The following is a 14,379-nucleotide window of genomic DNA, read 5'->3' as shown; positions in this document are numbered from 1 at the left end:
TCAGGAGGCCAAGTAGATGCGGTGGAGAATATTGTGGGTCTGTCTGGGCCTTTTCCACCAGGACTCCCTTCCTTACAGGCTAGGAGGGCGGGCCCAGAGAGAGGATCTACCCCCACCGGGAATCTCCTTAGATTCCTCAGACACACCATCCATGACAGGACGAGCCAGTTCCTCGCTTTCTTGGGCTCAGTTTCCTAGGGGACTTGGATGGCTGGCGCTGGCCTTAGCCCCACCCCTCGTCCTGGTCTCGTCTAGCCCTGTCCTTTCAGCCCCAGCCCGAGTCTTGGCTCGCTCCCTTCCCACGGGGTTCGGGGTTCGCTGGGCCAGCCCACATCCCGCTGTCCTACGACTCTGCCCTGGCCCCGCTGTTTCCCTGGCTCCCACCCCCACCCACTCACCTAATGGCTCCGCCCCCACCCCTGCTTTGAGTCGGCAGCGCCCCCTGTGGGCCCGCGTGCACTCTGCGGTTACCAGGTTCCACCGGCTCGCCCAGCTGGTGCCGTTGTCGTGGAGAGGGACGCGGAGCCCACGCCACTGCAGACACGCCAGGCCGGTGGACGCTGAATAGAAACCACTTATTCGGACACCGCCTGCATAATCACCACTCGTTTTGCCTCTTCACCCCCGTGAGGGTCCCCAGCGTTGCTGCGGACGGCACCAACATGTCTGGCGAGGCCAGTGGGCAGGGGACGTCACCCAGGGCCCCGCGTCCGGGGACCCAGAAGTCATCCAGCACAGTGACCAAGAAGGGGGATCGCGGGGCCAAGGAGAAGCCGGCGACCGTCCTGCCCCCGGTGGGCGAGGAGGAGCCCAAAAACCCTGGTACGTTGGTGGCGAGATTAGGGGATCAGGTCTGGAGGCCTTAAGGCTGAGGCTCCATTGTGCTTCCACCAGCCCCTCATGACTCTGGTTTGTCAGGTTGGATGATGCGCTGTAGTTGTGCCAGGCACTGAACTGGACGTGCAGAAAGACACTCTGGTGGGGGAGACAGACGAGCCAGGAAATAATAATAGAATTTCTGATGCAAAGAAGTGCTGTACGGAAAGGGCTCCACTGACTGAAGTTCAGTGTGTGAATGTAGCTAGCTCCTGGCACAGGTAAGGGTGTTGTAAGAGGTGACCATTGTTAGGTGTGTGACCTTGAGCATGTTTCTTCTCTGTAGTATGGAAATGTGCGTCCTGCCCTGCCTACTGAGGTGAGGGCAATGGAGTTGATGGTGAAAAAGTGTTTTGTAAACTGCAAATTCATGTGCTCATTCAACAAGCATGGATTGTGCACCCACTCTGTGCCGAGCGCCCTGCTCCAGCCTGGGATATGAACTCCCGTGTGCCTCACATCACAGTTCCTGAACCTCAGCTTGGCGAGGTTTGAGCTGAATTGATCGGAAAGAACCCACAGTCTGCTTTGGGATGCTGACAAATGCGACTAAACGTGATAACATATATGAGAAAAGAAGGACCAGGGAATGATGGGAGGACACCAGAAGGTGCCTGCTCTTCGGCCAGGTACAATACAATGAGACAGGCACAGTGCTGCATGGGTGGAATTTCCGTTCGCAGGGAAAAGATAACCATGAGAAGAGTATATAAGTAGGAGTGCGGCCTTGTGTGCTTCGAGTGATAGAGCCCAAACCCAAATTAATTCTCTACAAAGGGGAATTTATTGGAAGGCTTCTTGATTCACAGTCACCAGCTTTGCTGTCAGAGAGGGACAGGAACTTGCAGGCCCTAGACTTCCCATGAAATGAGTTGGGAAGAGTTTGTCAGACCTTGGCCAGGTGCCACCTCTTTGTCAGTGCTGGGGGCTGAGGGGAGGGAACCATGAGAACTGGAGAAAGAGCATTTTCCAGAAGGAGAGACAAGACAGAACCCAGTTACCTTACATATACACACATGCACACACAACCACTCCGTATGGAAAGTGGAGTGGAAGGGGGACAGAATGAAGGCAGGGAGATGGGTTACAAGGTATTTCAACAGTCCAGGTGAGGGACAGTGATAGTTGGAATAGGGCATGAGGGTGAATGGATTAGCTTCCTTGGAGAAATACTTTGGAGGTAGAAGTAGTAAGAATTGGTGTGGTGCTGCATGGGGAGGAGAGGGAGGAACACAGCGAGAATGATTCCTAGGTTTCTGGACTGGCACTGGGTGGACTGAGGTGCCATTCATGGGGATGGGAAAGCCCGAAGGAAGAGCATGTAAGGGAGGACCCCCACGGGCTGATGTCAGCTAGTCCGCTGGACACAGGGGTCTGGAGTGCTGAAGAGAAGTCAGGCCTGGAGGTGTGGCTTTGGGACCTGCCGACATTTGGATGAACTGAAGCCCTGGGAATGAAAGTGAGTCACCGAGGGTAGGGGACAAAATGTAACCAACCAGAGAGGAGGAGAGGGCTCAGGACCCAGGATTAGAGATCTCTGAGGAGGAGGGAGCCTTCTCAGGCTCGGGCAGAGGGGTGGGAGAGAGTGGGAGTGACGACTGCAGAGGGACCCTGTACAGGGCGGTACAGAGGTTATGGCAGCTTTAGTAGATGCCATTGTGAGCTGTGGTGGGGCAAATGTCAGGCTCAGAAGAGGTAAGGAGTGATAGCAGATGTGGGAAGGTTCATAGGTGTAGAGGAAATCCCATCTGGTGGCTTCTGCATCTCAAGAAACTATGAGGCCAGGTCACTGGTGAGCCGGGGAAGGAGTGTGGGAGTGGAGGGGAGCGGGAGCTAACCCCAGGTGCTGCCCTTTCTGCTCGGTCACAGACAGACCGTTTCCAATGTCACATTAAGTTCTGCTGGGCAGCGCTGTTCTAGAGCAGCAGCTCCCAAGGTGCTGCTGGGCTTGGACCAGCAACAATGGCAGCAGCCATGAGCTTGTTGGAAGTGCAAACTGATGGACTCCACCCAGCCTATGGAATCAGAATCTCTGCAGATGGGCCCAAGAAACTGTTTTAATGGGCTCTCATGGTGATTCTTACAGTTTGAGAATCTCCATTGTAGAGAAAGGTGGAGGGAATGAAGAAGCAAGGAAAGGTTGAGGGCTCTCCCAGCAGAGGGAACAGCCCAGGAAAGCAGGTGGTGTGCAGGAGTCAGCTGGACAAGGGGTACCCCAGCCCCGCTGTGCCTCCTCTCACCTGCTTTGTCCATCAGCCAACATTTCTTGTGTGTCTGTGTCCCCTGGTGGCTGGACATGTGAGGAACATGTGCCTCATCCCTTTTCTGCAGGAGCCCCAAATCTTTCTGTGTCCTGCCCCCACACCTGCCGAACACATGTCCTCCCACACCCTCAGGCGGGCTCTGCTGTCAGCTGCAGGAGTTCTCTCTGGTCACAGCGCCAGCAGCACCTGCCTGCGTCCTGGGCGGCGTTGCTGTGGGGGCCAGGCCTCTGGGCACTTGGAAGAGCAGGCTGGCACCAAGCCAGCCCTCCGCCTCCAGGTTCCCCATATTCAGAAACGACTTCTTCCCGGACGCCCATGGGGGAGCTGGAAAAAGCAGGGTTTCTGGGGACTCAACATCTCAGATTTCAGTGGTGGGATGTGGGGGCATCTGTCTGAATTTTTACTACGCTTGAATGAGTTAATGTCTCTCAAGGTTTTGAATAGTGCGGCCGGGAGTAAGTGCTGTGCAAATGTTCGCTAAACAAATGAAAGGGGCTGCTCTGCTGGCCCTCGGGGTGTCCTGAGGGCGGGGAGTGGGGTGGGGATGGCGAGGTACTCCTGGGTTGTTTCTTCTTTCGCTCACACAGTCCTGAGGCTTCTTGGGCTTCGTTCTTCCTGTGACCATGGGCAGCACCAGCAAGGAAGGGACAAGGGAGAAGGCTGGGCTGGGGACACTGTGGGAGGCAGAGGTCCCCTGGGAAGCTGACAGCCAATGGAAGCGGCCCTGAGCAGTGGGGTGGGAGGAGGAGCCAGCACATTCCTCCCTGTAGTCCTTTCTCCCAGCCCTTGGTTTCCCACAGTTTTCAGCGTGGGTCTTTACCACACCTCAGAGGGGGGCTACCTACCCTGAGGCCAAGCACAGAGCGGTCGAGCTGGGAACACGGGCGGGTGCTGACACGCAGGCCCTACCCTTGCTGTCCCCCCCACCTGGGCCCACAGAGGAGTACCAGTGCACCGGAGCCCTCGAGACTGACTTCGCCGAGCTCTGCACCAGGTCCGGCTACACGGACTTCCCCAAAGTTGTCACACGGCCCCGCCCGCACCCGACCTCTCTCCCGTCTGCCTCCTTGTCAGAAAAGCCTGCCCTGGGTGAGTGACAGTGGAGCCCTGGAGTGCCCGTTAGGGCCACTCCGTCCATCCGCAGCCTCCCATCCACGGAGGGCCGAATTCCGGGGGCGCAGGGCAGAGTGGCTGTAAGTGAGGGGTAGCAGGTGGGACGGTGGGTGGGGAAGTCTTCTGGCTTAGCCGCCAGACTCGGCAGATCCGGGCCTGCCCGCAGCAGCGGCGACCGGCCAGCGTCCCACAGGTCTGAGCCCTCCAGCCCTGCTGCCCGCGTGGGAGCCATCCCTCTCCCGGGGCCCCTCTGAGCCGGGCCCTCCTTTCTCACCGTCTCCTGGCATCCCTGTCTGCTAGACGATCAGCGGCTGTCGGGTTCTTGCAGCCTCAACAGTCTGGAGAGCAAATACGCGTTCTTCCGGCCCACAATCCAGGTGGAGCAAGAGCCAGAAGACAAGTCGGTGAAGGAAATCTACATCCGCGGTGGGCATCCCTCCCCCGCCCCTCTCCCGAACCTGCCAGCAGCTTGCCGAGGCCTGAGACATCTTCCTCCTCTCCCTTCTGCAGGCTGGAAAGTTGAGGATAGGATCCTGGGCATCTTCTCTAAATGTCTGCCTCCTCTCAGCCAGCTGCAGGCTATCAAGTGAGAGGACATGGGGCCGGGGAGGGCCCAGTGTGGGTGATGGCTCAGGAGAAAGAACTGAAGGAATAGGGAAGATCCTGGGGAGGTGGAAGAGGGGTGGTGGTGGTTAGGAAGGGTGCTGCTGGGGGGACCGTGTGGGGAAGGAGGTGCTGCTCCAGCTGTGTTCTGTGCTTTCCACCAACAGCTTGTGGAAGGTGGGGCTCACTGATAAGACCCTGGCCACATTCATCGCCCTCCTACCTCTCTGCTCACCCACTCTCAGGTCAGCCAAGGGGAACAGGCGAGCTGGGAGGCCTCCAGTGCCTGGTAGCCAGGCTGAGTGGGTGGTCAGAGGGAGGAGTTTGGGGAGGCAAGTGGCAAATCCCAGCTCCTAAGGGCCTGGGCTGGCATCCCTATGGAAATGGGGTTCAGCTGGTGTCTGGTGGGTTTTGAAGCTCCCATCTAACAGGAAGCAGAATTCCTTTTCCTGCCTACACCAGTGCCCAAGGGGCCGTATCTTTGTGGCCTCATCCCTCTGCTCTCCATCAGTCCTACCACTGCTCTCTCCCTGGAGTTTTCTTTTGTTCCTTGAGGCCTGAGGCCTGACACTGTACTAGGGGCTGGTTCTTATCCTCCAAGACCTGGCAGTCTAGTGAGGGAGGGAAAAGGATTTAGGAAGAGATACTGCAGGGCAACGTGGGGACTGTCGTGGCAAAAAAGTGGTTATTGGGGGGAGGGAGTGGGAGCAGAGAAGTACTGTTACCCTATGGGTGTGGGGCACAGTGACATGGAAGGCTGCTTGGAGGCGGTAGTGTGGAGCTGAGCCTTGAAGGAGGAATAGGAGGGGCTCAGGCAGGGAACTGGGAAAGGAGGGAGCAGGAGAAAGGTGGGTGTGGTTTGCTGTATAAAGGACAGAGCTGATTTGCCGCTCCTTGCTCCCTCTCAAGGCTCCCCCAGCACCCTTGACTTCTCTTGCTTCCCACAACGCACCCTCAGTCCTACGCACTGGCTTGTCTGTCTTCCTTCCATGGGCGGGACGGACGATTCTTGTGGGATAGAAACGTCTTCAGCTGGAGGTCCTTAACACTCTGAATAGAATGCCATGAAACATTATTCTGTTCTCATGGTAATTAGACACAGTCGAGCCAGCAGAAAAGTAACTATAGAATTTATTTTAATATGTAAAAGTAAGTTAGATCAACATAATAAAAATAATTAAAAATGAATATAATCGTTTAGATGACAGATGAGCCATGCTGAAAGGTTAAGCGACAATAATATATCATGGGAGAAAATTCTGAAAGAGAAATTTCGAGCCATCAGTTCAATCGTTGTTGTGACTTGGAAAAAGCCCTCTGTTCTCTAAGCATGGTTGGAGAAACCACTGCCTTGCGGACAGGCCATATATTAGTTACTTACTGCTGCGTAACAAATCACCTATAAACTGAATGGCTTAAAACAACAGACATTTATTATCTCACAGTTTCTGTGAGATGAATCTGGATGTAGTATAGTGGGCGCTTCTGGCACAGGGTACTGGTAAGGTTGCAGTTCAGCTGTTGGCTGGGGCTGTGGTCGCCTCAGCTGGGTTTGCAGCATCTACTTCCAAGCTGACTTTCGTGGCTGTTTGTAGGTAGCAGCATGTCCACACGGGAGTGGGAGCCCTCTGTAAGCAGCCCGAGTGCTCCATGATCACATGGCAGCTCATGGTGACCCAGGGAGTGCTAGAGAGCATCCAAGATTGAAGCCACAGTCTTTTTTGTAAGCTAAACTCGGAAGTGACATCCCATTACTTTTGCCAGATTCTATTCATCAGATGTGAATCACTAGGTCCAGCTACACTCAGGGGGAGGGGATTACACAAGGGTATAGATACTAGAAAGTGGGGATCCTTGGAGTCATTCTAGAGGTCACTGTACTATAGGTCACTAATTCTGGGGAGTGATCCCATCCCTTCACGTGGCCACACTTTGGGACTTTTAGTCTGGAGAACTAAATTACATTTAGTTCTCATGTAATTAAACATTCTCAAATAATTTCCTACATTGGGATCCATCCTTGGACTCTGTTTCCAAGCTGCTCTTCAGAGCCCCACACTTCCTCTCTGTCCCCTTTCTTCGCCTGGCCTCAGTGGTGCTCCCTGGTCTCAGTCCAACCCCATCCTCAGGAAGGTGTCTCTGGAGGGGAACCCACTGCCCGAGCAGTCATATCACAAGTTCATGGCACAGGACAGCAGGTGAGACTCTTTTCCCCATTCCCTTTCTCTGGGCCCTAGTCCCCTGATGTGCTGCCCCAGGCACCCTGAATTCCTGTGCCACCAACCTCAGACTCAGTGGCCCTCCTCATGCCCCCAAGTTCCCTGAGATTCCAGTGCATGCTCAGGACCCCATGTTTCCAGTGACCCTCATTCCCCCTCCCACTGCCTAGGATCGCGCACTTGTCTCTGAGGAACAACAACATCGATGACCACGGGGCACAGCTCCTAGGCCAGGCTCTGTCCACGCTGCACAACTGCAACCGAACCCTGGTCTCGCTCAACCTGGGCTTCAACCACATCGGGGACGAGGGCGCTGGCTACATTGCTGACGTGCGTGTGTGCGCAGCGGGGGATGGACCCACGGAGCCTCGGGGCTCAGGTCCACAGGCTCATGCACCTTTCCTCCCTCCAGGGCCTCCGGCTGAACCGCTCCCTGCTCTGGCTGTCCCTGGCCCACAACCGCATCCAGGACAAGGGCGCTCTGAAGCTGGCAGAGGTGGGTGTGCCAACTGGGCAGGCTGGTTGAGTGGACCCGGCTGCGAGGTGGCATCTGACTGTGCAGTGCCACCTGGCCCAGGTCCTTCGGCCCTTTGAGCTGACGCACACCGAGGTGGTGGAGCGGCGCCGCCTCCTCCTGGAAAAGGGGACCCAGGAGCGCATGCGGTCGGTGAGCAGCCCCCCAGCTTCTTCCTAGGCCAATGTTTCTCAGCCAGCTAGCCATGTCACAACCTGTCTACTGCAGTGACTGTCCTGCTGTGCGACTTCTGCACAGGCCTAGAAAGCATTTGGGCTCTCACTGCAGAACCTCTTCACGGCCAGTAGAGTGTATTGGTTAAGAGAAAGGAATAGATCTGGACTGCTAGACCTTGAAATCTCTTGTGACACAACAGCTTGTGGGCTAGGGTGTTACTCACAGGATTGTTGAGAGGGTTAAATAACTTAATGCATGTAAATGCACTGGGAACCCGTGAGAGTCCGATCTCCTACACTCCCCCACTGCCCCACCCCAGCTTATCCCCAGGTCCCTCTGCCCTTTCTTCTTAACATTCCCCCCCCCCCCCCAGAAGTCCCAAACAGGTTACTTTAGCATTTAGGCAGGCAGAGGGAGTCGGTGTGCTGCCAGTAAGGACTGCCACCCAGGCACAAGGCTTCCCCTCCCTGGGGAAGGGGCACTGGCTTCTGCCTCCATTTCCTCCCATCTGTGAGCACAGCCTTCCTCCTCTCGACATGGGGACTCCAAAACAGACCGTGAGAAGAATCAGCTGGTGGGGGTCAGCAGTGTTGCACTGGTGGACAAGGCAGATAAGATGCAGACAGTGAAGACACCCAAGAGCCTGGGCAAGAAAAAGGAAAAGTCAGGGGTAGGTGAACTGTGGGAAGAGAGACTTGGGCACTCTTGAGATGAGCAGAGAGGAAACTTCCATGGTGCACTGGTGGGGAGGGAGTGGGGAGGGAAGAAAGCCTTCGAAGTCCCACTTCAGGCCCAGGGTCCTAACACTGGCCCCTTCCCAACCGGCTCCCCATTCCCCATGGAGGGAGGACTTCAATTTGTCTTCTTATATCCTCCACAGGAAGTGGTGAAGAAAGAGGAGAAGCCGGGGTCTGGGCAGTCACCCACACAAGGAACCCCAAAGAAGGAAGACTCCACAAAGGCAGGCAAGGGGAGTAAGTGCTAGTACTCCTCTGCAGCATCTTCTTGGTTAGGAAGAAGGAGCATGGGGTATGATGCAGGAGGGGTGAGCCAGTCTTCCGGGCATGTCCCTCTCTGAGTCTGCTTCCTTCTCTTGGAAGATGATGTGGAAAGCCCCAGCTGACCATTGCACTCCACACTTGTTTCCCTGGGCTGGAACCCCATGGTCCTGCCCTCAGGAGAGGACTTCCTCCAGCTGGGGGTCCCTCCAGCTGTTTTTATTGCACCCAAACCCAGTTTGAGGAGTCACCTTCCTTGCCCAGCCCTTCTCTCTGGGGAACCTGGTCTATCAGAGGTCTACACTGTACATTCTGGCTCCTCTTTCTGCTCCAGAGGTAACCATCCCTGAGCAGAAACCAACTAAGGGAAAAGGGCCCAAGACTGGGAGCAAAGAGAAGCGCAGCATCCTCCTGGAATCAGAGGTAGGCTGCGGGGGAAGGGGGTTAGGGAGCATGTCTCTGGGACATCCCTGTACTGTGGCAGCAGCTATTTCAGTTCGTGTTTTGTTCTCCACTCCTGCGCCAACCACGTGACACGGCCCCATCCCAACCTGGGCTCGCTGGGGGATAACAGTGCCCTGTCTTCTCTTCAGGCTTGAGGAGACCCTCTTTTTCCTTGCTTATTAGGAGCTCACACTTTTGATCCTGTCTCCACTGTTTGCTTCCCAAAAGGCCATTGGCTTACCACCACCACTTGCCGGTCCTGCTGCCCTGGGAACAGTACTCCTCTCAGCGGCTCCCAGGAAGGCAGGACGTGTCATAGTCCTGGTGCTGCCCCACCCTGTGCGAGGCTCCTCAGACCCTCTCCCCTTTGCCCTGGAGCCCGCCCTTTCCCTTTCAACTTGGGCCAATTTTTCTCTGCTTCCTGGACTGCCAACCACAGCTGCCACCCTTGCCAGCCCTCCAGCTGTCGGTGGAGTCAGCTGCCAGAGGAGGGCTGTCCATCAGGAGACCTCCCCGACCTTAAACAGGGAATGCTGCTTCCTCTTTAGGAGTCCTCTCTGGCACCTTCACAAGATCTCACAGAGGGGACGGTCAGGTGGAGAAGGGGTGAGGCTGCTTCTCATTCTCTTGTCCCATTTGGATCCAGGCTGCTGTTTCTCACCAGGACTGTGGCGCTTTCTCCTCATTCTGCCTTCACCTGTCCCTCCAATCATCGCCCCTGGTGCTCCAGCGCTTAGGAAACAGTAAAACCTGAGTGCGACACACTGCTTCAGGCCTTTGACCCCCTGTTTTCTTTGCCTGGAACACCTTTCCTCTCATCTTCCTCTGGTATCCACCATGTACCCTTCAAACTTCAGCTCACCAGTCTGGGAGACTGGGTTAGGCGTCCCTGCTTCATGCTTTTATAGTACTCTGAGTTTGTCTCTGCCACTTGTCACAGATACTGTATTACCGTTTCACTTTCTGCCCCCACCCTCCACCCCAGTTGCTTCTTGAGGGCATGGGCATATTTATTTTTGTATCCCCAGCACCTAGGACAGAGCCTGGACTATAGCTGGCCCTTAGAACAGGTATGTTGAGTGAATGAATGGTCTGTTGACCAGCTCCCCTCCCCTTTGCTGCTATTAGTATTCTACTTTAGCAGCTGGTGGCTGAAACTACTGAGATGGTCAACCCTCTCTTGGAGCCCGTGGAACACCGAGATGGAAAGGTTTTCTTGCCTGGGAACAAGGTCCTTTTGCACCTCAACCTCCTCCGTATGTGTGCCAACCACCTCTGCCCTCCTGCCACAAGGCTCCTTGGGCCCCATTCTGCCCCAAGGGTGTCCCCATTCTGACCCCAGGGTATTATAACCTGGTTCTCCCACAGTTGCACATAGTGGTGTCAGAGATCCTTTTGCAGGGGCTTTAGGGTGACAGGAAGTCAGGCCCTGAGACGGTAATTCGAGAGTAACAAGGGGAGTGAGAGAGAGAAATGGGGGTGGGGAAATAAAAAGGCTGAGGGAGTTCAGACAAAGGAGGAATCAGAGAAGTGAAGGAGAGTTGGAGTGAAGGGCTAGGTGAGGAATTAGGCTTGGGCTGGTGAGCTCCAACGGAGCCACAACGGAGCCACAACGGAGCTTGTTGTGGGTAAGAGGTGTCAAGGGTGTCCCGTGAGGGTGGTGGTTTGAGAGGCGCCTTGTCTGCTTCTTTGACCAGGAAACCACATCACTGAGGTGGGGCTGGAAGGCTTCCTCATTGCAGTGCAGTACCAGACACAGTTGTCCAAGTCGAAGAGTGTGTCCAAGGGTCCCACGGGGCTGCTGTGGCTCTCTCTGGCGGTGAGTCCCCATCGCTGTCCTGCTACAGCTTCTGTGCCTTCCTGTTTCCAAGGCAGGTTTGTGGTTTCCCTGGTTCTTTTTATCACAATCTTAACTTCCATTTGTCTTGGTGCAAGATAAGCAGTCACACCCACTCTGCCTTTTGTCCACACCCCCGAGCCCCTAACCCCTCCTGTCCCAGAGAACCCATTTCCATCTTTTGTCAGATACCAGCCTTCCTTTTCCTCCTCCAGAAAAACTGCTTCTCCCTGCAATGTCCTATGTACACCATGATCCAAGAGCTGATGCTGCCAAGGGACCCCATCAGTAAGGCCAAGCTCAGAGAGGAGGAGGCCATGGCTTTCTCCACCTAGCACCTACCGCTGACACTGGGCCACGGGAGCATTTCCTGTCCGTGTGGGCTTACCCCCCTGGGGGAGATCTCAGATCATTAACAAGGTCCATTGCTGTACTTTTTCCCTTGAGGTTGTCTGAAAAACTTTGGTCCAGAGCTACTTGGAATGTTTAGACTGAGGCTGTTTGTGTAACATGGCCAGAAATGGCTGAATCACTTCACAGTTCTGCTGGGTCCTTGCTTTTCTGCCACCTGGAGGCCAAGTTCTTGCTTGCTCAGGCCAGTCACTCTTCTTTCCTAGTGCAGACACCTGCCATCTGAAACCAGGGACACCCAGATGGTGTGGGGCTAGAGGTCTCAGGAGAGCTGGGGGCCCATCAGTGTGGCCTCCCGAGAGGACCTACTGACAAGGCCAAGAGCACACAGGGCTGGGTTTTGTGGAACCAACATCCACTTTACAGGGAGCTTCCAGAGAAGTGTTGCTTCACCTCTGGGCAGATCTAACCTGGCCCACATCCCTTCATCCTGTTGCCTTGACAGGGACTGCTCTCTGGCTGAGAACTCTCTGGCCGAGGCTCAGTGGCTCTCTCCCAAGCCCCTCTCTGCGTCTCCTCAGCTTCTGGGCAGCTGGCTGAGCTTCTGCAAGAAAACTTGATCAGCTCTTTGGATTCCTAACACTGAGCACATTACAGGTGCTTGACAAGGATTAGTTACTCAAGCCTCTCCAGTTATTCCTGCCTGAGTCCTTCTAAAGTAAAGCTTCAGTGAAACTTTACAGCCCCATTCTTATCCCTACATTTTTTTTTTTTTAAAAAAGACTTTATTTTAGAGAGGGTGAGGGAGAAAGAGGAAACACCAATTGGTTGCCTCTTGCACGCCCCCAGTTAGGGACCTGGCCTGCAACCCAGCCATGTGCCCTGACTGGGAATCAAATACACCCTTCAGTTTGTGGGGTGGTGCCCAACCCACTGAGCCACACCAATCAGGGCTTATCCTTACACGTTCACACCAATGTATTGTGTATTAATTATCATGCCCAACTAGATCGTAAACTCACAAGGTGAGCACCTAGCATTATGCTAGGCTGAGGAGGGAGAGTATTAGGGCTGAAAGAGAATTTGTTCTAAGTCCAACAACGAAGACAAAGGAATAGTGGCGGTTTGGGTGGTTACAGTAGCGAGGATGTGCCTGTGTCTGTCAACGCTGGCTTCTAGGGTGTGCTGGGGCATTGGAGCCTGCAGGGGGATGCAGAGGGCTGATGACAGTGAGGGACTAGCCAGGCCTTTGAGACGACCCTTCCCTTCATGTTTGCCTTTAGAGTCCTGAGGCTCACTGTGGGCAGCTTGTGAGGTCTTGTGACTCTGGGTCCACTACTCCTATGTATATACATGTTTATGTGTGTTTTCTCCCCCCCCCCCCAGTTTTTAAATTATTTTATTGTTGTTCAATTACAGTTGTCTGCATTTTCTCCCCACCTCTCTACCCCACCCCAGCCAAACCCACCTCCCTCCCCTGCTTCCACCCTCCCCCTTGGTTTTTCCATGTGTCCTTTATAGTAGTTCCTGAAAACCCTTCACCCCACTATGTGTTTTCAAATTAAGTGGGTTAAGTGTCTTTTTGTGTTTTGGCCATGGGGCTCTATAACTTAGTTTGCCCGACAGTAGTTCAGCAAGCACCGGAGCTTCGGGAGAGAGTATGGCAAGACCTGGGTCTGGGGGCTGGATGCCAAGGGTGAGGAGGGACTTCCTTCTGTCCCTCTCTCCAATTCTAACCGGTCTTGGGGGAACAACCACATCTTTTATCACAGCAGTTCCAAGAATCACACACACACCACTACAGTTGAAGAATATTTAACTTTTCTTAAAAAAAAAAAATTCTTAACCATGAAAAGAAGAAAATAAAGAGTATACATTATTTTAACAGCAAAACAGTCATTTCCATATCTATATTTTATATATTATATATATTTATATATATGTATATATACACCTAGCACAGTGTGTATATTCTATTAGTCAGTGGGGAGTGCTGTGGACATGGGAACAGGGGCAAATGTTGCACTGGCTCCTGGGGATGGTCCTGGGTGAATTTAGGGACTCCAGCATTCCAAACCCCTACCCCTCCTTCCTGGGGCCCAGTTTTTAGCTCCGTACCTGATACACTGGTTTTCTGTAAGGAAAAGGGTGGGAAAAGGAAGACACAGGTAGGGTAAGAAATTCCCCTGAAGATGAGAAGTCCTAGTGGGGAGGGAGTCGCTTGGTCCCCAGCTGCAGAGACCGGACTCCTGAGCTAGCTGGGCCCACAGGGGACTGGGACACTCAGGGCTGGCTCAACCTTCAGGCCCCGATCCTGGAGCTGGGTATTAATTAGGAGGCGCAAGTGAACCTCCTTTTCCCTTAGCAGTGGCTTCTGTAGCTGCCTCCAACACTCCAGGAACAGGAACATAAAAGGTCAAAGTTATTTACAATAGCAAAGATGCACATATAATATACATATTTATAGGAAACCAAGTGATAGAGAGGAGAAGTGGCGGCACCTCCCTCAGCCTTGGGGTCCTGTGGAGAAAGGGAGGGGAAGAAAGTGCATTTACACAGAGGCTTCTCCCTTTCACTTGCATGTCTGAGAGTACCCACGCACACCAGTGGACACGTGCGTGGGACGAGGGAGGCCTTTCAGATGCAGTCAGCATGCGTAGAGACCAGGAGACCCGAGGCCCTGGAGGGGTGGGCTGAAGGGAGGGGAAAAGACACTGAAACTGGATTTCCAAGCAACATGTGGGTGTCCCTTGGCAGAGCCATCTCCTCAACTGCCTCTACCACAGGAGAAGCTCTGGGGTGTCCCCACCCTGTGCCCTGCCTCAGGCCAGTCCGTAGCGGAGGAGTGGGGGTGCAGAGAATTTGATGGTATGGACAGTTAGAGTCCTGGGGATGTGGCTGTGTCTGCCGCGCTGTCTTCCAGGGGAGTGCTGGCGCCTGTGGGGGATGCAACGATGACAGTGGGGAACTGGCCTCCGAGATG

At 54.4% G+C, this 14,379-nt stretch overlaps 2 protein-coding genes across 21 annotated transcripts in view; one reads left to right on the top strand and one right to left on the bottom strand.

The window, feature by feature from the left end:
* The first annotated feature begins 494 nt into the window (after positions 1-494).
* On the top strand, positions 495-13,215 carry LRRC71 (leucine rich repeat containing 71). Of its 9 annotated transcripts, XM_045181486.3 has the most exons (16): positions 495-822; positions 4,080-4,229; positions 4,554-4,679; positions 4,764-4,839; positions 5,024-5,101; positions 6,950-7,054; positions 7,246-7,405; positions 7,488-7,571; positions 7,653-7,742; positions 8,287-8,436; positions 8,647-8,740; positions 9,099-9,187; positions 9,757-9,814; positions 10,337-10,464; positions 10,906-11,027; positions 11,261-13,215. In XM_045181486.3, exons 1-16 carry the CDS (start codon positions 663-665, stop codon positions 11,298-11,300), a joined length of 1,710 nt encoding a protein of 569 aa, XP_045037421.2. In that variant the 5' UTR covers positions 495-662; the 3' UTR covers positions 11,301-13,215. The 9 variants fall into 9 exon arrangements, with proteins under 9 accessions (XP_045037421.2, XP_024426867.2, XP_045037423.2 ...); XM_024571099.4 differs by lacking the exon at positions 9,757-9,814 and having other exon boundaries at positions 6,986-7,054; positions 10,353-10,464; XM_045181488.3 differs by lacking the exon at positions 9,757-9,814 and having other exon boundaries at positions 6,986-7,054; positions 10,350-10,464.
* A 64-nt stretch (positions 13,216-13,279) lies between these two features.
* Positions 13,280-14,379, bottom strand: part of ARHGEF11 (Rho guanine nucleotide exchange factor 11) — a 113,070-nt gene continuing 111,970 nt past the window's right edge. For all 12 annotated transcript variants that reach the window (XM_053916172.2, XM_053916180.2, XM_053916170.2 and 9 more), the window contains one exon: positions 13,280-14,333. In XM_053916172.2, the coding sequence (XP_053772147.1) occupies positions 14,275-14,333 (59 nt within the window). In that variant the 3' untranslated portion in view covers positions 13,280-14,274. The remainder of the gene's footprint in view (positions 14,334-14,379) is intronic.

The sequence above is a fragment of the Desmodus rotundus genome, chromosome 12 (assembly GCF_022682495.2).
Source record: "Desmodus rotundus isolate HL8 chromosome 12, HLdesRot8A.1, whole genome shotgun sequence".
Lineage (NCBI taxonomy): Eukaryota > Metazoa > Chordata > Mammalia > Chiroptera > Phyllostomidae > Desmodus > Desmodus rotundus.
Note: the sequence above shows the minus strand (reverse complement) of the source record. Positions and strands in the feature narration are given on the sequence as shown.